Genomic DNA, 27884 nt, shown 5'->3' on the forward strand with positions numbered 1-27884 from the left:
AAATGATGCCTTGTGGTTTGAGAACATGTGGTTTGATCATGTGCCCTAAGGAGGTAAGTCAGAGTCGGCCGTGGATGACGGAGACGCTCAGGCCTTGGCAAGAGAGTCTTCAGTGCACCTCACGCTCTGGGCTCCTCGGGGAGGAGGGGCTGCAGCCCTGACCCACCACTGGCACAATGATTTTCAGGCTGCTCCTGGCTCTCACCCTCTTCCCCTCAATTCAAGTCACAGGTAAATAATTTTGACTTCTTTCTTCCTCTGCGTTTTACTTTTGAGTTCTTTGTTTGGCTTGGTTCATTTTAAATTTTCAAGCAACTTGTGAAATTTGGGTGGTTTTAAAGTGTTGTTTTGCTATAAAAATGGCAACCTATTATTTAGAAGCTCACTAATTCTCAGACTACATTATATATTTTAATGAACATCTTTTGGAATTAAAATTCATTTAGCTATTAGTTAAAAATGTCATATTACGTATATATATATATGTCAATACACACATACACACACACATATAATTTAAGAAAACTACTATTAGCAGTTTGGTTCTGAAAGTTCTCGAATAAGACTGCCTGGGTTCATATCGCAGATCCACTTCTTACTAACTAAGCTTAGGCTAGTGTTTAAATTCTCTAAGCCTCAGTTTCCTTATGTGCAAAATGGGTATGACAATAACCTCATCTCAAGATCATTGTGAGGGTAAAATGAAATAATCTATGTAAAATGCTTAGTGCACTCAGTGCTGGCCAGCAAGGTAAGTGCTACTTGTAGTTACCATGTCTACCAGAATTGAATGAGTGCCAAAACTAATTCTGAAGTCATCACAGAAACTGGCATAATACAAATAATAAAAAATTATTAAAAAAATAATTGGCTGAAATCCGTTTCCTTAGACTAAAATACTTTAAGTTCCCAAATGATATACCTAACACTATTACAAAACTTCATTTCAAATGAAGAGATAGAGGAGTAAGAATGCTAATTTGCCCAAGGATACGCAGGTACTTGTTGAAACCAGGGTTTGGTGCTAGCGCCTGTGCTCTTGACCATTATGTTATCCCACCTAACATGATGAGGTTTATAATTTCATAGCTTCAGGTACATCCAAGGTGAAATCATCTTTAGAAAAATCGCAATTCCAAACAGAACAAACTTGTTGCTTTGGTGGGCTGGAGTAAGGTGTTTATTCAAGTTGTTCTCAGAGTAAGAAAAGAGTTCTGCTTGGCTCAAAACTTGGGCTGATTAGAGTCAATGGTCATGTTTAAATATAGTTGTTCTTTCCTTTGAAGATACATTGAAAAGCCAGTATCTGCAATTTTCTTTCTCATTTGTTTCGGTGTGGGAAGACTGCATTATTTGTTGTTCTCAAGCACCAGGTGCATGCTCTCCAAAGGGTACAGTTTCCTCACCTTATACAAGTACATAGTTACATATATATTCATATATTTCATTGTCTGATGTGCCAGTGAGAACATTGAGAAATTGTGCACATTTATAAAAGGTGTTCATATAATGAAAGACATGAGCTGGTGATGAGAGAGGTTTTGCCCAGTGTTTAGTACCAAGCATTTAGAACTACTAAATTCATTTAAAACTTATCTTTACATTTATTTTTTTAAAATGTTTTTAAGCTCCATTTTTAAAGGCTCTTTAAAATTAAAAAATTTTAAATTTATTAGACAGTAATGAATAGGTAGAAAGGAAAGAGAAACTTCGCTCTGACAAAAAACTAAAATTAATAATTGTACACGAAATACTTTTCTGATATGCTTGCGGACAACCATCTGTCATCAGTTTATTCACTGTCCTTTGAAGATATTTTTTGTAAGACTCAAAGCTTTATATTTTTTTCTTTAGAACACCTGTTGAAAGGGGTGTAACTAAAAAACCAGTCTGAGGGTTCACACACACACAAATGTTGTTTTCGACTTTAAGATACATCTACTTTCAAACACCAAATCACTCTCCTAATAACTTTTCATATGTGATGCTGAATGGTCATCTAATGTAGTAGGAAAGGGGTTATTTTGAAATCCAGTAAGAAAACTTAAGAGAAAACACAATGACAACAGACACAAATGTATGATCCATTTTAATCCATGGTGCAAAACCTTGCACGTGCTCTTTGTGTCTTCATGTTTACCCTCTATGGAGATATTAGAAAGATAAGAAAATTGTCTGGTCAGAATGTAATTGTCCTCCTTAGAATTGTGAGAGACTATTGATAGATCTGTGTTGAGGTGTGTGCGCATGCATGTCTGTGTATGTGTGTATATATAAGGAATGGACGAATAGTTCTTTTTTTTTTTTTTTTACTAATTTAATAATGCTAACTCATTGGCTTACAGCATAACTTAAAATAATTATTCTAAGAAGGTTAAACCAAGCCTGGTTTTGCATGACTTTAGTGGTACTCAGAAGATCTTTATGGCTAAATTAAAGAAGCATGACTTAGCAAGGGTAAGGAAACCTTCACTTAGACAATTCTTTTATTAAAGTTATATGTTTTCTACCAGATTTGGGTAATTGTGCAATTGAGATCTACAACAGAGGATTCTTTTGGATTTTTGGAACATGAAGTTCAACTTAGAATGGCAGGCCCTTGAAAGCGACCTGACTTTTGATTGGTGATGGAAGGCGTGTGCCCATAGTACATGACATTGTTCACAGATTTGCAGCTAGTAGTGGTTACTTTTCAGCAAGCTCATTATTCAGTAGAAAGGCAAAATCAGGGCAACAACTTCATTTTTTCATGAGAGCATTTATTTTCACTTCTCCAAAACCTTAAGAAATAAACTGTCAACACGGCCAGTTTGAGCAGGATAGATTCTCCTAGACTTCTGCATTTCCCTCAGCGTTTCTTTTTCTAAGAGAGGCTCAGGAGGCAGAAAAATGGCATTTAATCATTTAAATAATCAGCAAAGCAAGGTAACTAAACTTTATTTTTAGGTCAGTAAATGACCCCTCTGAGGTAGTTGTTCACAGAAGGAAGTAATTTACCACACAGGAAAGTGTTCTGAGACTGGACTTGGGAAAGTAAGGCAAAAAGATGAACAATCAAAAATGCAATGTAATCCGCAGATTGCTGGATCCACATGGCATTCAATACACAATAGCCAGTTTCTCTGACTGTTAAAAACTTGATTGGGTGCTTTTGTCATTTCAAGTAAATTTGACAGACTTTTCAGAAGTATAGACCTTGCGTAAGAATTTTGTTTTACTCCACTGCCATATCCTACAACAAGGTGTTACTCTTTATTTATTTAAACCATCTAGAAAGGACTTTTACAGCAAGGGCTGTTAAAAAAATATCAATATCAGGAAATAAAATGACTTATTTTCACAGATAGATTAGAAATAGAAACGAATCTGTGACCTTAAATTTGAAGCTCTCACATTCAAACCTTTACTCTGGGTGGGGAGGGGCTCTCACTGTCTCTCACTCTTTAGAGATAGACCGTCCTCCTTCTTAATGCTTTTATTCTATTATCATGAGGGTAGAGACTCCTTGACTGCCATTTGGCTTTTATTACATGTGCATATCTTCCTCCAAGTATTTCCTGCATGCAGTGAGCTGACATTTACAAAATGAAAAATTTTATGCCACCAATATCCCAGAAGCAAATTCTGTTTGTGGTTTCTCGTCTTTAGAACAACATCGCTGTATTAACTAGTATAGGCATTGATAAGGCTACCCAATTCATTGCAGACTTTCTTGATTAAAAATCAAAACACAGCTATTTCATAGCAGGTCATTGAAAGGATAAAATCTTTCTTTCCTTCTTTTTATCTTGATTAAATTTTTGCTTGCCTTTTTTTTTTTTTTTCTTTAAGAAGTTTGTTCTTTATGGAACTTCACAGAATTTTTCTTCTCAGTAGATCGTTTTGCTGAACTTCAGGAAAGAAAAATGACATCCGGTGGCTTTGTAACTGACGAAGGGGTCTCTAGTTTTCTAAGCTGTGTTAAGGAATATGTGTCTCAATGGTGATTTCTTTGACTTTTTTTGGTCAGTGATGTGCTGTTATCATCAAAAAATGTACCCAGAGCTTTCAGTCTGAGAATTGTTGCATGAGAATTGGTTTCTGAACCTAGAGGGAAGTTAACGCAGGCACAACTGAGAGGAGGTTGGAAAGCACGTGTCTAACTTCTTGCTCCTCACTCCCATTTTGATGACTCTAGAAGAGAGAATAGGATCAACTGCTACCCAGTTGCTCATTAGAGGATGTGAGAAACTGACTTGAGACTTCTCTGGCCTTTGTATTTCAATGCTAATTTCACAGGCATCTTAATTTAGTCTGTGTGTGTCACCATGCAGGCTAAATGTGCTTATGTTTTCATTGCTGGAGAATATGCATGATGGTGGAGAACTTCCTACTTAACTTTGAGCTGCAACTTTATTTCTGTATCACCATGACCATCATCTTTTCATTCATCACATCTGTGTTATCTTGGGAACTCTGGCTGCCAAGGTAACTAGGTTAATGGTTCCTGATGGTGTTGTCAGAGTCACCCACTTACTGTTTTTGCTCTGACCTCTGATCTAATCGTGAGCCCCTTTCTGAGGTATCTGTGTCACTTTGTTGGCTCACAATCCGGAAGGTGATGTATTGATTATAGCAGTAGTTCCTATTCATCACCCGTTCATTCCCACAAAAATCTGTTATCAAAATGTCTTACATTTTAACAGTGACATAGATTTCCTGTAAAGAACTTAGGTGGGTGTCTGTCTTTTTTTTTTTTTTTTTCATTTTTCTGAAGCTGGAAACGGGGAGAGACAGTCAGACAGACTCCCGCATGCGCCCGACCGGGATCCACCCGGCACGCCCACCATGGGGCGACGCTCTGCCCACCAGGGGGCGATAATCTGCCCATCCTGGGCGTCGCCATGTTGCGACCAGAGCCACTCTAGCGCCTGAGGCAGAAGCCACAGAGCCATCCCCAGCGCCCGGGCCATCTTTGCTCCAATGGAGCCTTGGCTGCGGGAGGGGAAGAGAGAGACAGAGAGGAAAGCGGGGCGGAGGGGTGGAGAAGCAAATGGGTGCTTCTCCTGTGTGCCCTGGCCGGGAATCGACCCGGGTCCTCCGCACGCTAGGCCGACGCTCTACCGCTGAGCCAACCGGCCAGGGCCTGTCTTTTTTTTTTAATTGCTAAAAAGGTAGAGGGTTGTGCTTTTTATTGCTGAGAGATACTTGACACAAAATGAAGGGTCAGAATATCCCTGTGGCTGTATTTGCAGCTTCCAGGTGACTTGATGACTTTCCTTGATTCTGAGCTCTACTAATAATCAGGGTACATAGTTTAAGATCAGCTTTAAGAATGTTGAGTCTAGGAGGGTTTCATTTCTGAGCCACAGACTATCCCATAGAAGGTGGGCGAGAATGGGCACATAGGAGGAGACTGTTTCCTTATACCATGACGCTCCTTTGGGGGCTAAAACAGGGTGTTAGTAAGTGATAGGTCTTGGAAGTACTGGGTATATGTGTTCTAAAGTGCTTGTTCCTTCTGATGCTTTAGTACAGGGGTCTCAAACTCGCGGCACTGAGTAAACTGCATGTACGATTGTGCTTGTTGTACTGATTTTTTTTTGTTTTCAACTGCAGTGAGAAAAGTGTTGCGTAACAGTTGCCTTTTGTAGACCTAGTGCGGCCAGCCGAATGGCTGTGATCTTGCTCTGCGGCCCACATGCTGAGTTGAGGTCTCCCTTCATGTGCTCAATCATGTGTTTATTAACATCTTCTATGTGCTATTCTAGGTTTTGTGGTAGATACAAAAACCCACTTTGAGCTTCAAGGAAGTAAAAACGAGTATTGTGAACTCTTTTTAGAAATTGTTTTTCATTTAAGACTATCATAATGATACTTTATTAACTCTTTCTTATTTTGTGGAAAACAGTTATATGCAGAAGCATCATTGAATTGTTGAACTACAGACATTTAGAGATGGCAGGAAACTTAGATATCTCTCAATGTATAGAAAAGGAAGTTGTGTTGATGGTTCCTAGAAGATGCTTATAGAAAGATGATGCTGTAATGTTTCCTGGCAATTTTGGATGCATTTAGGGTGGACTTATCTTACTTATCCAATTTATCTCCTTTCTTACTCTAATATAAGATCTTAAGCCCCAATATTGCAGCTTTCTTCACTGTCTCACACACCTGCATTCTGCATATGTTACCTTCCTGATAATATTTTCCTCTTGGATTATCCTTCTTCTTCCTTTCAACCCATCCAAATCCTGCCTGGCTTTCAGTTCATGTCCTTAGTGCAAGATTCACCTTCTTGGAGAAGCTTTCTCTGGGTATTCAGCCTTCATTATAAACTTGTAAGAGGCATTTCAATGAGAACGTAACTCAATCTAACAAATATTTATTAATCCTCTCATATTTTTAAATCAGTATCAGGATCTGAGGGGATATAAAAAGAGGAAAATAAATTTAAAGACTTAATTAGCCCACAAGAACTCCCTCCTTGTGTAATTAATCAAGTTCTCTCTGCTTTCATGGACATTATGATCTAGTTCGGAAGACTATATTTAAGAGGACATAACAGCTGGAAACATAAATAACACTTAGCAGTCCCCTACTTCACTATGCCATTTGATGTCTTAATTGCTTTGCATGTATTATTCTTGTAATCTGGGGTGTCCTCTATACTTTTAAACTGAAGAAGCCTTCTCTAGGGCCTCAAATGGAAAAATGAGGGATTTTTTTTCTTCTCAGAGTCCAAACTTGTTATTGTTATTATATGTTGACATCTGTTTTCTCCACTGTACTGTGAGCTTTTTTGGGCAGGATCATGTCTTATTCATCCTTATAACCTAAGTACTGTGAACAATGCTGGGAACATTATAGGTGTTCCACAAATATTTGTTGAAAGAGAAAGTGAATTAATACTAAAATGAGGAAGCATACAATAAATACTCTGGTAAGGTAAATATAGATTGGTAAGTCTTAATGAAAGGTTGGGAATTTAAAGCCAAAAGGCTTTAAATAGATTATGTTATTAATAGTAATTAGTAGTAACATTTAATTTGCACTCATAATGTGCCAAGCACTGTTCTACCTGGCTTTCCCAGTATTAAATAATTTATTCATTCCTTAAATCCTGTGAGGTACTTTCTATGATTATCCTCATCTTTTAGATAGGGAAACTGAAGCCCACAGCAGATATAGCAGCTGCCTGTGGTCACACAGCTAGTAGGTGAATAAATCACTCATTCTCCAGGGTTCATGTCTTATTGATGCTATTTTGCTTGAGAAAGGAGACACAATACAAATAGGGAAATCAAACCAGAAATATTGTTTTATGTTCTTGGAACTGATATCTAGTCTGAATGTTTGTCGACCTGGAAAGATAGGATAGAATCAGGTGAAACAAAGGATTGAATATTGATCCCAGAAGTTCACAATTCATTTCCAAGGCATTGTGAAGAAGCTGAACATTTTTGGAAGCAGAATGATCTAGAATAAGTATGGTTTTGGAGACTAATATCAAGGAGATTATGTTATAACACTCTGTCGCTTTACCAAGAAGAAGGTAGTAGATTAGGATTTAGGTTGTAAATTTGGGGCTAGAAAGAAGCAATTATTATGATAGATTTTTTGACAGTAGAAATCCCAGAATTTAGAACCTACTGTAGGATGAAGACAAAAGAGAGGGAAGGATCACAAATGATGCTAGGGTGTTTGGCTTATCAGAGGAGTGCTGGTACAACCACCTGAGATCAAGATGTTGAGAAACTGAGTTTTGGAGAAAAATAGTGTTTAGCTTCAGACATGTTCAATTTGAAGTAAAGGCTTGAGTTGTCAGAAAAATATCCAGAACAGACTGAAGATATAGAGACTGGGTAAGAAGAAAAATAGTTCTGGTGAGGAGTCAGCCGAAGAGAATGATGGGTAGTGAAGGACAAAATATATTTGGAGAGGCAAGGGGAATAAGGCTAATGAAGTATTATAGTAAAAAAAAAAAAGAATTAAACAAAGAAACAAACATTGGTTAACAGCATTAATTAGATAATGGAAGGGGAAGTGTAATTTGGGAAGGCCACTGATTTGGCTAAAAGGAGACCACCTGTGACTTTTGAGTTCAGGCTGTGTTGGGAAGGGAGATAAGACTTCAAAGTATTGAGACAAAGGACAGGAAATTACTAAAGTGAAGACAATTAGGAACGTTTATCACCTTTAATGCTTAGCATGGTATTTTTGTACATAGCAGGTATGTAATAAATGTGCAGACTGAAAGACTTTATTATATTTGACATCTAGAAGGAACCAAATGCTGGTCTTGAGTGTGTGTGTGTGTGTGTGTGTGTGTGTGTGTGTGTGTGATATTGCAGGATATAGGGGAAAGAGGGCTGGCAATTCAGAAAGAAAGCAGGAGGAGATGGAAGGGAAAAAGGATGATGAAGGCAGTTTTGTCCAGAAGATGAGGAGGGAGATGATTTGGAGCGTAGGAGATTATAGAAAGGAAGACAAATATCTAAGAAGAATAGGGAAGAAGAAAGGAGATTTATAGAGGCAGAGATGTGTTAGGAAGAAGCGAGGTGAGATGAGTGATTTTGTGCTGACAAACGTAATGTCAAAGACTATGTTTACATAATTCCTCAGAACAAGTTACTGTGTTAAACTTTTATCAGCAAAAGCCACTGAGTAATATATACCTTGACTTTGAAGCCCATGGGTACTTTAAATTTGCCTGAGCCTTCAAAAATGCATGCTATGGCTGGGCGTGGCCCCAGCTTATGGCTGAAATAACAGGATCACAAGGTTCAGAGCAATCCTGCCCAACATCACGGGCAGGGTTCCATTTTCCAGTCAGGAAAGTTAATCTCAGCATTTCCTTGTGTTTTTTGGAACAAGGATGTGGCTGCTTGCCCTTGGCTTTGGAAAGGCCATATCTAATATTCTTTTTACCTTTCTTTTTCTGAACTCAAAAGCTAAAGCTACCATTTTTTCAAGGTAGAAGATATGATTAGGAGTTATAGTCTGTCACACTGTGGAACAGCTTTTTCTGCCTTCGTTTTCTCATCTGATATATGAAGGGGTTGGACTTGAAGACATCTCAGGTCTATTTCTGGCTTAAAATTGCCTCTTTAGTGGAATAAAAAACTCTGGCTTTTATCAGCTCTAACAAGGCAACTCAACCACCCACCTCTTTGTACCTCCCCTTTGTAGATGCACTTATGATCTCTCCCTTGTTTTCCTATGTAATGTTGAGGTCCAACATAGCAATTATTATCAAACTTCCAAGCCATGACTTTTACCTAGAAGATTCTGTATGTACCAAGGTGGTCCTGAGAAGGTTCTTCAGAAGTAGAAGATTTAGGGAGACTGAAACAAATAGGATAAATATACTCTCATCTTTTTTAAGAGTTGTTTTGAATGAGGGCTCAGAATGATGATGTCTCGGGAGGAAAATATGGTTCCTAAATGTTGTTATTGGATTAAAATATACATTTAAAAATAAAATATTAATAATATAGGAGGTCCCTTGATACCTGTGAGATTTCTTTTAATCTGTTAGTTGAATTACTGTTATGCTACTTATATAGAAAGCTATAAAACCCTGGTTACTTACTATTTGGACTAGAGGCATCCTTCTAGGGTAATAAAACTTGATTTTTGGAAGTAGTTTGGTGACTTTGGGTAAGGGAACCTCTTTCATATAAGTTAAGGTGCTCTGGGCCTGACCTGTGGTGGTGCAGTGGATAAAGCGTCGACTTGGAATGCTGAGGTCACCGATTCAAACCCCTGTACTTGTCTGGTCAAGGCACATATATATGGGAGTTGATGCTTCCTGCTCCTCCCCCATTTCTCTCTCTCTCTCCTCTCTAAAATGAATAAATAAAAAAAAAGTTAAAAAATAACTTAAAAAAAACATTAAGGTGCTCTGTCATGGTGTCTGTCTTCCTAGATTGTCTTTCTGTCACTAAAATCTAAGAGGACAATTGCAGACCTGTGAATGGCAGGGTCTGGATCACATTGCATCCAAGATTAAATTGCTTTGCATTTAGAAAGTTTCAGTCCTAGTCTGCTCACCCTGAACCTTTTCTTTAAGATGCTTTGCCTGCCACTTAAACCCAACACACATAAAACTGAACCCAATAGCTTTTTATCCAAATTTTCTCTCTTCATTTACTTAATTTTGTCAACAAATATCACCACTTTTGCTCTCACCCAGCCCATGACGTCTGTGTCACTTTTGACTCCTGTTCACCATCACTGAGCACAACCTGAGCACCAATGACTTGTCCATCTTTCCCATCCCAGTTGCAACCTCTGTAGCTCAGAGCCTATGGGCTCATATAAACACTATTACAACAGCTTCTAATGGGAAGCCTCTCTGCTTACCTCGTTTCACATGTCATTGCAGTCTGCACTGATGTGCTAACACCCCAAACTAGCTCTTACCACCCTGTTCTTAATTCAGATGTCTTCAGTGTCTCTCCTGCCTTTCTAGAAAAATCCATTTGCATTTTATTGGCATTGAAAGCTCTCCATGATTATTATCAGCCATCTTCACCTACTTCCCTGTTAAATAAATGGGATGTTCTGCTAGTTTCCAGTAAACTCTTACACTAGAAGTCCTTTCCTTTATTTTAGCTTGTCTAAATTTACTCTAGACTTCATGGCTAAGTTAAAGGCCAGCCTGTGTGCGCACGCACGCCCACCCTCCAGAATCGTGACATCTGGCCTCTTTCATGTGACTTTCAGTGAATCTTTATAAAGCTCATGCACCATACATGGCTTTGGAATGTACCTAATTGTGTACCTGCCTTAGGATTTCTCCTGGAAAGAAAATGCTGCATCTTTTACATGTTTCCATCTCCCAGGAACCTAGTACATTATGTCCAATTGCCGTATTTATTTGCTGAATGAATGTATGACTTTGTCAAGGCAGAAGTTAGAATACGACAAAACAATTTTCTGACACATCAAAAATTATTTTCAGAAAGTACTTATCGATCATTTTGATAATATTTTTATCTTTTAAGAATTAATGACTTAGGTCTAGGTGCTCAGATGGGACTTTTTGCTGTTGAACTATTTGACCTTTGAGTTACTTTCTGACAGTTTCATGTAGCATAAATACTTTAAATTGGGGGTCCCCAAACTACGGCCTGTGGGCCGCATGCGGCCCCCTGAGGCCATTTATCTGGCCCCTGTCGCACTTCCGGAAAGGACACCTCTTTTATTGGTGGTCAGTGAGAGTACTGTATGTGGTGGTGCCGCAAAGTGTGGCATCGCTCAGGTACAGTACTACTTCCGGGGATGCGGGATGCATGCGTCAGGGCTCCAGAAGTGCGTCATATCACTTGTTACAGCTAGCAGTAACAAATATGGAACCAACACTGACCATCTCATTAGTCAAAAGCAGGCCCATAGTTCCCATTGAAATACTGGTCAGTTTGTTGATTTAAATTTACTTGTTTTTTATTTTAAATATTGTATTTGTTCCCATTTTATTTTTTTACTTTAAAATAAGATATGTGCAGTGTGCATAGGGATTTGTTCATAGTTTTTTTTATAGTCCAGCCCTCCAATGGTCTGAGGGAGAGTGAACTGACCCCCTGTGTAAAAAGTTTAGGGACCTCTGCTTTAAATTATAGTTGACATACATTACATTAGTTTCAGGTGTACAATGTAATGATTTGACACTTATTTACCTTACTAAGTGATCACCACAATGTTTAGTAATCATCTGTCACCCCGCAAACTTATTATAATATTATTGACTATATTTCCTATGCTATGTTACATCCATGAATTATTTATTTTATAACTGCAAGTTTGTACCTCTTAATTGTCTTTATTTTTTCTACTCATCCCCCCCACTGCCCTCTCCGCTGACAACCATCTGTTTGTTCTCTGTATCTATGAATCTGTTTTTGTTTTGTTTGTTCATTTGTTTTGTTTTGTTAGATTCCACATATAAGTGAAATCATATTTTTCACTGTCTTTCTCTGTCTGATGTATTTCACTTAACACAATACTATTTGAGTCCATCCATGTTGCCACAAATGGCCAGTTCTCATTCTTCTTCATGGCTGAGTAATATTCCATTCATCTATCAGTTTACACTTAGGTTGCTTTTTTATCTTATCTAAATAATGCTGCAGTTAACATGGGGGTGCATATATGTTTTCAAATTAGTGTTTCATTTATAAGAACAAAGGAACTCTATTCCAGTGTTTTTCAACTACCCATCCACGGATCAGTCCGCCAGAAATTTTGAGCTGGTCTGCAAAAGAGTTAACCACCCTGCTGTTGTATGAAGATTATAGACCTAATTATCTTAAATTTGTTTACATTCAGGGTGATTTCTGCTTTAGTAGTCCCTAAAATAATTCTCCTATTTTCACTGGTCCCCACTGCTCTATACTACCGTGCTTGCATGTATAGAAGCACAGATCAGGGTTAAATGTGGAGCTTAGATTAGTGGTGACCAATAGCAGCTTGTTTAGTAAATTTATTAATTAGGCTTCTAGTTCTATTGTTACCTTTACTCATTTGTACTTGTTTGAACTAAGATTTCTCTAGATTTTATTTAAGAATCACACTTTCTATTGATAAAAGTTAATATGCTCACCTGACCAGGCAGTGGTGCAGTGAATAGAGCATTGGACTGGGATGCAGAAGACTGAGGTTTGAAACCCGAAATCGCCAGGTTGAGCGCAGGCTCATCAGGCTTGAGTGTGGGCTTACCACCTTAAGCGCAGAGTTGCTGGCTTGAGCAAAGGGTCACTCACTCTGTTGTAGCCCCCTGGTCAAGGCACATATGAGAAAGCAATCAGTGAACAACTAAGGAGCCACAACGAAGAATTGATGCTTCTCATCTCTCTCCCTTCCTATCTGTCTGTCCCTATCTATCCCTCTGTCTCTGACACACACACACACACACACACACACACACACACAAGAGTTAATGTGCTTGATGTAGCTGATAGTTGTACATACACAGTCATAGCTGGTTGCTTGACCTCTTGATAGAAGTTGTTGCTTCTGTCATGGCCTCTTTTACACAATTGTCTTTTCATTTGTTTTTGTAACCTTACTCTCTCCTTGCCCCTTTAGACCTAAAGGTGATCATAACTCTGCTACTATGAGCTACAGCTTCTAGCACTACGCCTTATGGTTCCACACCTTTTCAAACAGTCCTTTTATATGTAAAACCCTCCTCCTGCTTCTAAATTTTAAGTGTGCCATTTGTTTTCTGCTAGTATCCTGAATGAGACAACATATATGTACATATATTATGATTTTTTTCAAAGATTTTTTAAATCTCTATTTCTTGTGAAAATGAGAGAGTCTCAGGATGATAGTCAACAGAAAACTAGACCACAGAGTTATTTTGAAAATATAATCAGCATTACTTTTTATTTTAACATAAATTTTAGAGGGCCTGGAGCCATTCTGAGTGTGGTAAGTCATTCATAGCTCTGATTTTATCTTTCTAGTAGCTCAAAGAGGATGGTGAAAGATGCTGTAGTCTGATGAATGTTTTGTACTCTTTCTCACGTCTGTAAGAGGCCAAATCTAGAGTTACCACAGCCAGAGATGCCCGAGTCTCCCTTTACTTCCAGAAAGCAGTTTGTCCACATGTTCCTGAGCAGACAGACCCCGACTGTCCTATGGGGCAGCCTACTTCTTAGGGAGATTGAAAAGGAGAAAGTAGTCAGATGGCCACATGTTGAAGAATACGCTGGGCCTGAGCAAGAAATATACTCAGAAAGAGGTTATGGTAACTTTACCAGCTCTGTGGTCAGGAGGGAGGTGTTCTGTGCCAGGGAAACCAGTGTCACCTTCACAAACATCATAATGCAGGATGATTGAAAATAGAAAGCCTTTCATTTGCTTTGGTTCCTGCCAAACTTGTTAAATTCTGTTATGTCAGAACTAAAAAAAGGGGAAAAAAATAACGTGATTACAGTTTTCCAACCTGATTTTTAAACTGCAAAAGAAACTCTGATTGGGATATGAAGAGATGGAACCCAATAAAATTCATAAGAGGTTCTGAAGGGAAGTCACATTGCTAATTAAATATCTATTACATTATTTCTACTGTTCCCTTAACTTCTTAATGCAAATTTCAGTATTGAGTGCTGCCTGCTCTACTCTGGTTCATCAGCCTCTATAGGAATTTTATGTCTCTGTAGTATTATGATAGAGAAAAAGAAATACAAAACATGGTAAACTAAACATGACAAAAAAATGCAGTTTACAAAGACCATGAAGTTAAGAATTTCCCCAATGAGGTACAGACTGAAGGGTGATTTTATGTATTGACTAATGTTCAAACCCTTTTGCATACTTGGGCAAGCTAAAATGGAAGAGCTGCTATGGTATAATTATTGGTTGTGGATCTGAAATAATTTATAAGAGACATTTCATTGTGATGGTATTATCTGTAGGCCTTATCTGGGATCCATCTATGATCTTCAGTAAGTCTTTGAAATGATGAGCAAAATGTTTTGTGTATGCATGCTAGAGGCACAGAATGTTTATAGACATACTTTGTCTAAATATGGCCATGAAATCTACTCCTTGTGAAAATGGGGATGTCAATTTTGAAGAATGACAAAGTTGATTTTCTATTCATGAATGATTTAAAATATTACTCTTAGAATCGTAACTACATACACACATACATACATATATACATACATACATCCTTGGCTTTTTCACTATTTGTGTGACGTTGCTTAAAATGTTACTTACTTCATTTATTTTCAGTTGCCTCTTTTATAAAACAAAGGATTGACTTAGATTATCTCCAGCTTTCTTTCTAGCTGAGTACTTTTTGCAGCATGGGACTCCAGCACAATGGTGAAGAAAATGAAATTTATCTTGGTCCTGACTTTCCCCACTCTATTTACTGCCTTGCTCAATAGTATTCCCCTCCTTAACGCTTACTGCAGACATATAGTAACATCCGATTATCAAGTCCAACTTTGAGAGGATCTAAAATCAATCACTGATATTGTGTTGACATTTTGATGCAACCTGGCAGAGAGAAAAGAACAATAGATTAAAATTCATGAGGCATGAGCCAAGTCCTAAGGGTCATTTACTTGTCCTACAACATTGGGCAAGTCACTTGATTGAATTGACCTCAGTTTTCTCACCTATAAAATGGCCATAAAGATGAATACTTTGCCTATTTACGTCACATGTTAATATAAAGTTCATCTGAGATAAAGTAGGGGAACATGCTTTGTAGTCCTATATATGTAGGTCATAATTACTAATTTATATCAACATGTTTCCTACCTTACATTTTAGGCTTTATCTTGTTTTGAAATCTAAGCATTAACTAACCTGGTGAAGAGGGTTCTTTCAGGGTCAGCATTCATTCTCTGATACTTGGAGCTACACCTTACAGTTGGTTATCCATTTCTGTGCAGAGAGTTGACTTGGTTATTAATATAGTACTGACCGTCTTACAACAGGCAGAAATGGAAAGCTTTTTTGTTGTAATCAAGCTTCCTCCCCCACTCCATTCTCATGGAAGCACAAGCAATATTCAGTTTTATATAAGTCAACTATAGCACAAGATTCACAGATTATCTGTGGGAAATCTTTTAGCTCTTACTGCCTTGCTCATAAGTAGCAGATAAGTAACTTCTCACCTCCAATCTGACTCTTCATATTGTCTGTTGTCAAGGAGGAGTTGTGAGGGAAAGAGGTTTGAGGTTACTGTTTCCTGTCTCCACACCTTTAGCTGGTTTAGCTGCTAGGAAAGGCTTTGAAAAGCAAAACACTAAATTCATTATCAAAACAACTTGTCAATTCAGTTATAGAAATGTCAGTCAACACAATCTTTTGATATCGTAAGCAAATACAATAGACAGATAGACAGTGTTTCTCTTTTAACCTAGTAGATTTGACCTAAGTAGACTTTGCCTAATTACTCAGAGTAGGAAACCCAAATATTTATGGGGAAAAGGCTATGTCTATTAGGACCAAATTAGCCTGAGAAGGATGTTTTCTACTCCTAGCATGAACTGGAAAGCAAAAAGGAATCAAATAGAAGTTAAATATGGGGAAACTAAATATTTGTTTACTTTTTTCTGAGTCTAGATATGTCCTTAAGTTATTTGAAGTACTGTGGGGTCCCTGAAACTTAGAAAACCAAAATACATATCAAAGCCAAATATCATTTGATGCTTTGGTTATTGGTTGCTTTGACTTATCCATGTCATTACTCCACTCCCATTGAGTAAGTGGTGTGGATTTTTGCACATGCTCTATTTTAAGGAAAAATAAAGAGGAATCAGAATTGTGTCTACTGAAATTCATAATGATCACAGTATGTTCAATATCACTTAGAGAAACTGATCATCTTTTTCTATTACCAAAAGTGAATTTGCTTCCTTTAGTTTCTCTCCAAAGCAGATGTAGATTTTGAAGTCCTATTAGATGGTTTCTCACTTAGGTTTTTCTGAATAACTGACATGAGTCAAGCAGAACGAAGTACTATAAGGATATAAAATGTTGAAAAACAAGAGGTTCTATAGGTCAATTCTGAACTCAAGTTGAACCTTAATCTAGGAGGATGTTAGTCATACACTAGCACATATTAAGCAAAACACCTTAAGAAAAGTTTCTGTGTTTTAAGGCTCAATCAATTTAAAAATCATATGTATGGACACAGAAGAGGACTTATTGAGAGATAAGTTAGAGGTCTCTATTTCATCAAAAGGTCACACAAACAACAATTTCATGTTCTTTCCCCCACAAAAAAATATTAGCACAAAAAGTCACACACAAGGAAGGACTTTTTCTACATAAAAGTTCTTATCATAAGAAAGAAAAATTGTGAGGGAACTAAGATGGCAATGGAGTAGCTAGGTGTTATACTTACCTCCTCCCAAGGCCAAACTGGAATTACAGCTAAAATATAGAGCAATTTACCTGTATAAGCAACTAAACTAGCTGAAGAGAAGACTTATAACCAAGAAACAGAAGAAACCATTTTGATAATGGTAGGGAGGGCAGAGACATCGAAGGACTGGCCCACTCTTATGGGAAGCAGCTGAAATTCTGGAAGGATATCTCAGCAGCAAAGGTTCCTCCTGAGAAAAGGGGGCTCTCAACCTCAAACCAGGCTCCCCAGCCCAGATGACCAGAGTTGAGCTGAGGCACACACATAACATCTGGCTGTGAAAATTAGCAGAATTGTGTCACTCAGGCAGAAATAAGTATAGTCTTAAAAAGCCAACATATGAATTCTCATTTATAGCTACTCACACTGGGCTCTGGCAGAGGGAAAGTAGAGCAGATTAGAGTCACAAGAGGAGAAACTGGGGTTTGTGACTCTGGGGAGAGATCTGAAGGAACAGCTGCCAGGATCCCTGAGCTAAGTTCCTTTCCCACAACACATACTCCATCATTCCTGGTTGGAACACTTTTCTCCTTATGGCATCAGCCTGGGGGAATGCAATAACCCATCTTCTGGACTCCCTATTGTTCCACCTTGTGGAGATTGCACCTTGCTTGAGCTGGGGTGTAGAGGTCTGGACAGAATCAGGGGGTGTCAGTGACAGAGTTGTATGGCTTTGGGACAGGGACTATTCTTCTCACTTTCCCATAAATCTGACTTGGGCCTTATCCTCATGGGAGAGCCACAAGTTCCATTCTCTGCACTCCTGGTGGCTTTACCACCACAACTCCTGGTGGCTCCACCCTGCTAAGGTCTGGGTAGAATTTAAAACAGACTGAGTTGTGTGGCTGTAGCATGGGGGCGTTTCACTTGTACACCCAATCAGTGTAGATCTCTCTCCTCATGTAGTCAAATTTTGGTCTGTTTGGGCCTGATAAACTCTGCTGGCCTCACCTGGATAACTCCTTGAGACCTTGTCCCACACAGAAGTGTGCAAGAACCCAGTGGATAACAGATAGACTTGGTATACCCCAGGACATTTGCTGAGTGGCCTCAGATTCAACACAGGCACCGAGTTTGAACCTGTAATGATATGATCAACACCACTTGTCCCTACCTAGTGACTCACTGAAAACCAACTTCATGCAACTGGAGGAGTATCACCAGAGGCTCTTTCAGCTGGCAAGTGGAGGTAGGTGGAGGTAGATCTCATGGTGATACAGACTTTAGCTGACCTAGTGCCCTTGACCTGGTGTTGGTAAAAGCCGGCCTTGGTATGCAGCTTGATTTTTCACTCATACACCCAGGCCCAGAAGAGGCAACCACAAAAAGTGGATCACTCTGTAGTTTTAAACATGTTGTCCAGGGTCAGTCACAGGGAGTATTTGACATTGACCTGCAGTAGAGTCCTTCTCAAGAGGCCCAGGGGTCAGTTTCAGACAATATCAAAGCAGGATCCAATTAGTTTCACAAGCAGTATAGCCAAAGGGAGATCTCACCAGACCTCACTGAGGTGAATTCTGCTTCATGTGGTTAGCAGCTAGACAGCAGCTTGCACATGGTTGTTGAGGTCAATCCTCACAGTCAGCCAGCCTGAGGGTCAACTTCACACACCCATACGACAATATAAATCGAGACTCAATTACAGCAAGAAAGCTCACATAATTCACACAAGGGATATTCTTTTTTTTTTCCTTGTGGGAGAGACAGAGAGAGTCAGAGAGAGGAACAGATAGGGACAGACAGACAGGAAGGGAGAGAGATGAGAAACATCAATTCTTTGCTGCGGTTCCTTAGTTGTTCATTGATTGAGTTCTCATATGTGCCTTAACTGGGGGGCTACAGCAGACTGAGTGAACCCTTGCTTGAATGAGCCAGCAACATTAGGCTCAAGCTGGTGAGCCTTGGTCAAACCAGATGAGCTCGTGCTCAAGCTGGCAACCTTGGGGTCTCAAACCTGGGTCCTCTGTGTCCCAGTCTGATGCTCTATCCACTGTGCCACTGCCTGGTCAGGCACAAGGGATATTCTTGTAGCTCCCACTTCAGGTGATCAAGGAGAGTGCACCACTGGGTCACACAGGACACCTGCTACATGAAACCACCTTACCAAGACTGGGAGTCATAGCCCATCTACTGAATACATAAAAACAAACAAAAAATAAGGAGACTAAGAAATATGCCCCAAATGAAAGAACAGGAGAAATCTCCAGAAAAAGAGCTAGATGAAATGTAGGCAAGCAATTTATCAGATTTAGAGTAAAAAAAAAATGATTATACAGATACTCAAGGAATTTAGTGAGAACTTCAGCAAAGAGCTAGCAAACAAAAAAGGACATAAAAACCATAAGGTAAAAAAAATCATTCAGAAATGAATAATACTATATTTGAAATAAAAAGTAGGTTGGATTAAGCAGAGGATTGAATCAGCAATTTGGAAGACAAGGTAGCACAAAACACCCAAAGTAGCAAAAAGAAAAAAGACTTTTAAAAAATGAGGATAGTTCAAGGGACCTTTAGAACCACATGAATCATAACAACATCCATATCATAGCAGTACCAGAAGGAGAAGAGAGAGAGCAAGGGATCAAGAATCTATTTAAAGAAATAACTGAAGACTTCTCTAACCTGGTGAAAAAAAAACAAAACAAAACACACAAGTTCAGGAAGCACAGAACATCCCAAAGAAGATGAACCCAAAGAGGCCCACAGCATGACACATCATAGTTAAAGTGGAAAAGGTTAAAGATAAAGAGAGAATCTTAAAAACAGCAAGAGAAAGACAGTTACCTGTAAATGAGCTCCCATAAGATGGTCAGCTGTTTCTCTTTAGGTCAAAAAGGATTGGCATGAAATATTCAAAATGATGAAAGGTGAGGACCTACAGACGACTACTTTACCCAGAAAAGCTATTATTTAAAATTGAAGGAGAAATACAGAGCTTCCCAGACAAGAAAAATCTAAAAGATTTTGTTACCGCTAACCAGTATTACAAGAAATGTTAAAGGGTCTTCTTTAACAAGAAGAAAAAGGAAAAATTAAACCAAGGAACATAATTAAAAGACTAAAATGGCAATAACTGTGTACCTATCAATAATCACTTTTGATATAAATGCTAAATGCTCCAACCAAGAGATATAGAGTAGCTGAATGAATAAGAAAACAAGACTTGCCTGACTAGGCAGTGGTGCAGTGGATAGAGTGTCAGTCTGGGATGCTGAGGACTCAGGCTCAAAACCCCAAGGTCACCAGCTTGAGCGCAGGCTCATCTGGCTTGAGCATGGGGTAGCCTGCTTGAGTGTGGGATCATAGGCATGATCCCAAGGTCGCTGGCTTAAGAAAGGTGTCACTGGCTTGGCTGGAGCCCCCCACCTCGGTCAAGGCACATATGAAAAAGGAAACAATGAACAACTAAGATGCAGCAACAAAGAATTGATACTTCTCATCTCTCTCCTTTCTTGTCTGTCTGTCCCTGTCTGTCCCCCTCTCTTTGTCTCTGGCTCTCTTGCTAAAAAAAAAAAAAAAGAAAGAAAAAGAAAATAAGACTCATATATATATGCTGTCTACAAGAGACCCAACTCAGAACAAAAGATACACAAAGACTAAAAGTAAAAGGATGGAATAAGATACTTCATGGAAATGGAAATGAAAAAAAAAAACCCCAATAAAAGCTGGAGGTAGCAATAAGTGTATCTGACCAAATAGTCTTTTAAATGAAAGCTATAGTAGGAGACAAAAAGGAGGTCATTATAAGATGATAAAGGGATCAATTCAACAGGAAGATATAACCCTTGCAAATATTTATGCCCCCAACATAGGCACACCTAAACATGTAGAACAAATCTTGATAGACATAAAGGGTGAGATAGACAGTAATACAGTTATGGTAAGGGATTTTACCACCCTAATAACATCAATAAATAGATTTTCTAAACAGAAAATCAACAAGGAAATAGCTACCTAAAATGACACACTGGAGCCTGACCAGGTGGTGATGCAGTAGATAGAGAGTAGGACTGGGACACAGAGGACCCAGGTTTGAAACCCTGAGGTCACTGGCTTGAATGAGGGCTTATCTGGCTTGAGTGTAGGCTCACTAGCTTGAGCATGGGATCGTTGGCTTGAGTGTGAGATCATAGACATGACCTCATGATCGCTGGCTTGAGCCCAAAGGTTGCTGGCTTGGCCTGAGCCCAAGGTCGCAGGTTTGAGCAAAGGGTCACTCATTCTGCTGTAGCACCCCAGTCAAGGCACATATGAGAAAGCAATCAATGAATAACTAAGGAGCCACAACAAAGAATTGATGCTTCTCATCTCTCTCCCTTCCTGTCTGTCTGTCCCTCTCTGTCCCTCTCTTTGACTGTCTCTCTGTCTCTATAAAAAAAAAAAAGACACACTGGATCAGATGGATTTAACTGATATCTTCAAAGTATTTTACCTCCAAACAGCAGAATATACATTCTTTTCAAGTGCACATGGAACATTTTCTAGATAGATCGCATGTTAGGATACAAAACAAGTCTCAGTAAATTTAAGAAGGTGGAAATGATAAAAGCATCTTCTCTGACCCTCTGACTGTAATGGTATGAAACTAGAAGTCAGTCACAAGAAAAAACCTGAAAAACACACTTGACATGGAGGCTAAATACATGTTATCAAACAATTAATGGGCTAACAATGAGATCAAGGAACAAATAAAAAATACCTTAAAACAAATGAAAATGAGAACACAACAATTTAAAATCAATGGAACACAGCAAAAGTATCCTAAGAGGGAAATTAATAGCATTATAAGCCTACCTCATGAAACAAGAAAATACTAAAATAAACTATCTAACTTTACATGTAAAAAACCCAGAAAAATAACAAACAAAGCCTAAAGTGAGTAGAAGAAAGGAAATAATAAAAATCAGAGCAGAAATAAAAAAGTCTAAAACAAAAACTCAACAACACAAGAGATCAATGAAACCAAGATCTGATTCTTTGCAAAGATAAACAAGATTGACAAACCTTTATCTAGACTCATCAGGGGAAAAAAAAAGAGGACCCAAATGAATAAAATCAGAAGGGGAGAAGTAACAGTTGACTCCACAGAAATACAAAAGATTTTAATAATATATTATGAATAGAAATTGGACAATTTGAATGAAATGAATAATTTCCTAAAAAAGCCAAAATTTTCCAAATCTGAATCAGAAAGAATAAAAAATCTAAATAGGCAGATTACAACTAATGAAACTGAAGCAGTCAACAAACAAAACAAAACAACTTCCAACAAACAAAAGTCTTAGAGTAAATGGCTTCACAGGTGAATTTAACCAAAATTTCAAAGGACTAACACCTATCCTTCTCAAACTATTCCAAAAATTCAAGAAGAGGGAAGACTCCCAAACTTATTTTACAAGGCTAGCATTATCTTAATTTGAAAAGCCAGAGCCTGACTGGTGGTGGTGCAGAGTATAGAGCATTGACCTGGAATGCTGAGGTCCCAGGTTTGAAATCCTAAGGCTTGGGCATAGGCTTGTCGGCTTAAGTGCAGGGACATTGGTTTGAGCTCAGAATCATTGACATGATCCCAAGGTCACTGGTTTGAACAAGGGGTCACTGGTTCAGCTTGAGTCCCTCACCCCCATTAAGGCACATATGAGAAGCAACCAGTGAACAACTAAAGTGAAGCACCTACGAATTGATGCTTCTCACTCCCTTCTCTCTCTCTCTCAAAAAGGAAAAACAAAACAAACCCCAAACCAGATAAAAACATTAAAAAGACAGCAAATTATAGGCCAATATTCCTGATGAACATAGATGCTAAAATTATCAAAAAATTTTAGCAAACTGGATCCAGCAATACCTTAAAGAGATAATATACCATAATCAAGTGGGATTTCTTCTGGTTTTGCAAGTTTAGTACAATCTCTACAAATCAATAAATGTGATTCATCACATAAACAAAATGAAGGGTAAAAATCACATGATCATATCAATAGATACAGAAAAAGCTTGTGATAAAATCCAGCACTCATTTATAATAAAAACTCTCAGCAAAGTGGAGATAGAGGGAACATATTTCAATATAATAATGGCTGTCTATCACAAACCCACAGCCAACATTATACTCAAGGGACAAAAACTAAAATGTTTCTCTTTAGATTAGGAACAAGACAGGAATGTTCACTTTCACTACTCTATTCTATATAGTAATGGAAGTTCTAGTCACAGCAACCAAACAAGAAGAATAAATAAAAGGCATCTAAATTGGGAAGGAAGAGTAACACTGTCATTATTTACAGATGACATGATATTGTATATAAAGGACCCTAAAGATTCCACCAAAAACTACTAGAACTGATAAATGAATTCAGAAAAGTAGCAGGATACAAAATAAGTACTCAAAAATCAGTTGCATTTTTATACACTAATAATAAACCAGCAGAAAGGGCAACTAAGAAAATAATCCTATTCAAAACTGCATAATAATAATAATGGTAATAATAATAATAAACCTAGGAATAAATTTAACCAAAGATGTAAAAGACTTGCACTTAGAAAATTGTAAGACAGTGAGAAAGGAACTGAAGAAGAAATAAATAAGTGGTAGCACATACTATGTTCATGGATAGAAAGAATTAACATCTTTAAAATGTTCATACCACCCAAAACAATCTGTAGATTTAATGTAATTTTTATCAAGATACCAATGTCATATTTCACAGAAGGAGAAATACTTCTAAAATTTGTATGTAACCACAAAAGACCCTGAATAGCCACAGTAATCTTAAGAAAGAAGAAAAATTTGGAGAAATAACTCTACCTGATATCAAACTATACTACAAGGGCGTAATAATCAAAACAGCATGGTACTTGCATAAAAATAGACATATAGATAAAGAGCATAGACTAGAGAGCCCAGAAATAAACCAATTCCTTTATGTTCAATTAATATTTGACAAAGGAAGCAAGAACACACAGCAGGGTAAAGCTAGTCTATTCAATAAGTGGTAGTGTGGAAATTGAACAGATATGGGAAAACAAATGAAACTAGAGCACTTTTTTACACTATATACAAAAATTAACTCAAAATGAATTAAGGTATTAAATGTTAAACTTGAACACACAAAAAAATCTTCTAAAAGAAAGCATAGTCAGTAAAACCTTGGGCATTTCTTGTTGGCAATATTTTTCTGATATATTTTCTTGAGCAAGGGAAACAAAAGAAAAATAAACAAATGGGATTACATCAAACTAAAAAGATTATGCATAGCAAAAGAAACTATTAACCAAATGAAAAGACAACCTACTAACTCAGAGAACATATTCAAAAATGATGCATCTGATAAAGGGTTAATTCCAAAATTTATAAAGAATTCGTAAAACTCAACACCAAAAAAACCAAACAATCCAAGTATTTATATAAAATGGTCAAAGGACCTGAACTTTTTTTAAAGAGGAAATACAGATGGCCAATAGACATATGAAAAGATGTTTAACGGCACTAATTATCAGAGAAATATAAATTTATTTTTTTTTTTTATTTTTTTTTTTAAATAAATTTTTATTAATGGTAATGGGATGACATTAATAAATCAGGGTACATATATTCAAAGAAAACATGTCCAGGTTATCTTGTCATTAAACTATGTTGCATACCCCTCGCCCAAAGTCAGATTGTCCTTCGCCACCCTCTATCTAGTTCTCTGTGCCCCTCCCCCTCCCCCCAACCCTCCCCCTGTCCCCCCTCCCCCCACCCCTGGTAACCACCACACTCTTGTCCATGTCTCTTAGTCTCATTTTTATGTTCCACCAATGTATGGAATCATGTAGTTCTTGTTTTTTTCTGATTTACTTATTTCACTCCTTATAATGTTATCAAGATCCCACCATTTTGCTGTAAATGATCTGATGTCATCGTTTCTTATGGCTGAGTAGTATTCCATAGTGTATATGTGCCACATCTTCTTTATCCAGTCTTCTATTGAAGGGCTTTTTGGTTGTTTCCATGTCTTGGCCACTGTGAACAGTGCTGCAATGAACATGGGGCTACATGTGTCTTCACGTATCAATGTTTCTGAGGTTTTGGGGTATATACCCAGTAGAGGGATTGCTGGGTCATAAGGTAATTCTATTTGCAGTTTTTTGAGGAACCACCATACTTTCCTCCATAATGGTTGTACTACTTTACAGTCCCACCAACAGTGAATGAGGGTTCCTTTTTCTCCACAGCCTCTCCAACATTTGCTATTACCCGTCTTGTTGATCATAGCTAATCTAACAGGGGTGAGGTGGTATCTCATTGTAGTTTTGATTTGCATTTCCCTAATAACTAATGAAGCTGAGCATTTTTTCATATATCTGTTGGCCATTTGTATCTCTTCCTGGGAGAAGTGTCTATTCATGTCTTCTTCCCATTTTTTTATTGGATTGTTTGTTTGTTTGTTGTTGAGTTTTATGAGTTCTTTGTAAATTTTGGAAATTAGGCCCTTATCTGAGCTGTTGTTTGAAAATATCATTTCCCATTTAGTTGGCTGTCTGTTTATTTTGATATCAGTTTCTCTTGCTGAGCAAAAACTTTTTATTCTGATGTAGTCCCATTCATTTATCTTTGCCTTCACTTCTCTTGCCATTGGAGTCAAGTTCATAAAATGTTCTTTAAAACCCAGGTCCATGAGTTTAGTATCTATGTCTTCTTCTATGTACTTTATTGTTTCAGGTCTTATATTTAGGTCTTTGATCCATTTTGAATTAATTTTAGTACACGGGGACAGGCTGTAGTCGAGTTTCATTCTTTTGCATGTGGCTTTCCAGTTTTCCCAACACCATTTGTTGAAGAGGCTTTCTTTTCTCCATTGTGTGTTGTTGGCCCCTTTATCAAAGATTATTTGACCATATATATGTGGTTTTATTTCTGGGCAGAAATATAAATTTAAACCACAATGAGATATCACCTCATACCTGCCAGAATGGCTATCATCAATATATCACCAAACAAAGTTTTGGTGAGGATGTGGAGAAAAGGGAAACCTCGTGCACTGTTGGTGGGAATGCAGACTGATGCAGCTGCTGTGGAAAACAGTATGGAGTTACCTCAAAAAATTCAAAATGGAGCCCTGGCCGGTTGGCTCAGTGGTAGAGCGTTGGCCTAGTGTGCAGGTGTCCCAGGTTTGATTCCTGACCAGGGCACACAGGAGAAGCGCCCATCTGCTTCTCCACTCTTCCCCTTCTCCTTCCTCTCTGTCTCTTTCTTCCCCTCCTGCAGCCAAAGCTCCATTGGAGCAAAGTTGGCCAGGGCGCTGAGGATGGCTCTGTGGCCTCTGCCTCAGGCGCTAGGATGGCTCTGGTTGCAACAGAGCAATGCCCCAGATGGGCAGAGCATCGCCCCCTGGTGGGCATGCCGGGTGGATCCTGGTTGGGCACATGCGGGAGTCTGTCTGACTGCCTCCCTGTTTCCAGCTTCGGAAAAATACAAAAAAAAAAAAAAAAAAAATCAGAATGGGATTGCCTTATGACCCAGCTATTCCACTTCTGGGAATAGATCTGTAGAAACCTGAAACACTAATTCAAAAGAATTTATGTACCCGTATGTTCATTGCAGCATTATTACAGTAGCCAAAATTCAGAAGCAGCTCAAGTGCTAATCAGTCAATGAATGGATAAAAAAGCTGTGATTTTTTTACACAATGGAATACTACTTGGCTGTAAAAAAGAGAAAATCTTATCTTTTGCCACAGCATGGGTGGACCTGGAGAACATTGTGTTAAGTGAAACCAGTCAGAGAAAAACAAGTAACATATGATTTCATCTATATGTGGAATCTAATGAAGATAATAAACTAACACATAAAATAGAAACAGACTCATAGATACACGGAGGAACAGACTGACAGCTGTCAGGTGCGAGATGAATTGTGTGGACGGGTGAAAAAGGTGAAGGGATTAAGGAAAAGATTTACTGACACAGACAACAGTATGGTGATTACTTGAGGGAAAGGAATGTGGTGGAGGTAGAAGAGGATAAAACAGAGGTAAATGGTGATGGAAGGAGACTTGGGGTGGTAAACACATAATACAACATATCAATTATGTATTATAGAATTGCATACTTGAATCCTAAATAATTTCATTAACCAATGTCACCACAATAAATTCAATTAAGAAAAAAATATTCTGTAATTATGTATGGTGATGGGTGTTAACTAGACATTGTGGTGATTATTTTGTAATATATTCATATATCAATTCATCATGCTGTACACTTGAAACTAATATAATGCTATATGTCAATTATACTTTAATTAAAAAAAATAACTTGTTCTTTTTCTCTCAGTTGTTGGATATGCCAGCAACCAGGAGAAAACTGAATGTGTAACAGCCAGTCTAAATACTGCGATCTCGGCCCTGTTTTTCCCTGAGAAAATTTTCAACTTGTAAAGCTGAGGTAACGAGCTCAAGGGGAGTCTGATTCAGTTAACAATGCTGAGGTGTGCCTTTGGAGGCTCTATGATGTACCAAAAGAATATCTGTCTTCCAGTCATCTCACTATATTATGCTTGTGAAGGAAAAATACTCGCAGAGAAAAAGACCTCTGTTTCTCCCTTGTGAAAAACAGCAAACACTGTACTCAGCTCCAGGGAGTCAATTGTATTCCCAAGAACCTTTGAGGCAATTCAAATTTTCTTTGCAATGATCCCTTAGGCTGGAAGAATGTCTTCTTTATATTCCGGATGTCCAAATTTCACTTCTGTTTCAGAGCTGTCTATTCTGGTTATGCAATGAAGAAGAGACATAGGCCAAAAGAAAACAATGTTACTTACTGGTTGTTCTGTGTGGCCTGAGGACAGTCGTTGTTAACTCCTCCTTCTCTCTCCCTCACAACATCTAAGCCAATATGGTGTTCTGTCAATTTTAGCCTGTAAATATTGAATTTATTAACTTCTTTTGAACTGGAGTTCTCTCTAACCTTATCACCTGTTTACTAGACTACTATAATTGTATCCTAACTGGTCTCCATCTAT

General features: G+C 38.1%; 1 protein-coding gene across 2 annotated transcripts in view; it reads left to right on the forward strand.

Annotated features, from left to right (window-relative positions):
* CD28 (CD28 molecule) overlaps positions 1–27884 on the forward strand; it is an 87914-nt gene that overhangs the window by 43899 nt on the left and 16131 nt on the right. Inside the window, exon 1 of one of the 2 annotated variants that reach the window (XM_066345629.1) lies at positions 72–231. The exons of the other annotated variant lie outside the window; for it this stretch is intronic. Within the exon in view, the coding sequence (XP_066201726.1) occupies positions 177–231 (55 nt within the window). The 5' untranslated portion in view covers positions 72–176. Of the gene's footprint in view, positions 1–71; positions 232–27884 lie in introns of those variants that run through there. 2 annotated transcript variants of the gene reach the window in all.

This window comes from Saccopteryx leptura, chromosome 7, assembly GCF_036850995.1.
Source record: "Saccopteryx leptura isolate mSacLep1 chromosome 7, mSacLep1_pri_phased_curated, whole genome shotgun sequence".
Taxonomy (NCBI): Eukaryota; Metazoa; Chordata; class Mammalia; order Chiroptera; family Emballonuridae; genus Saccopteryx; species Saccopteryx leptura.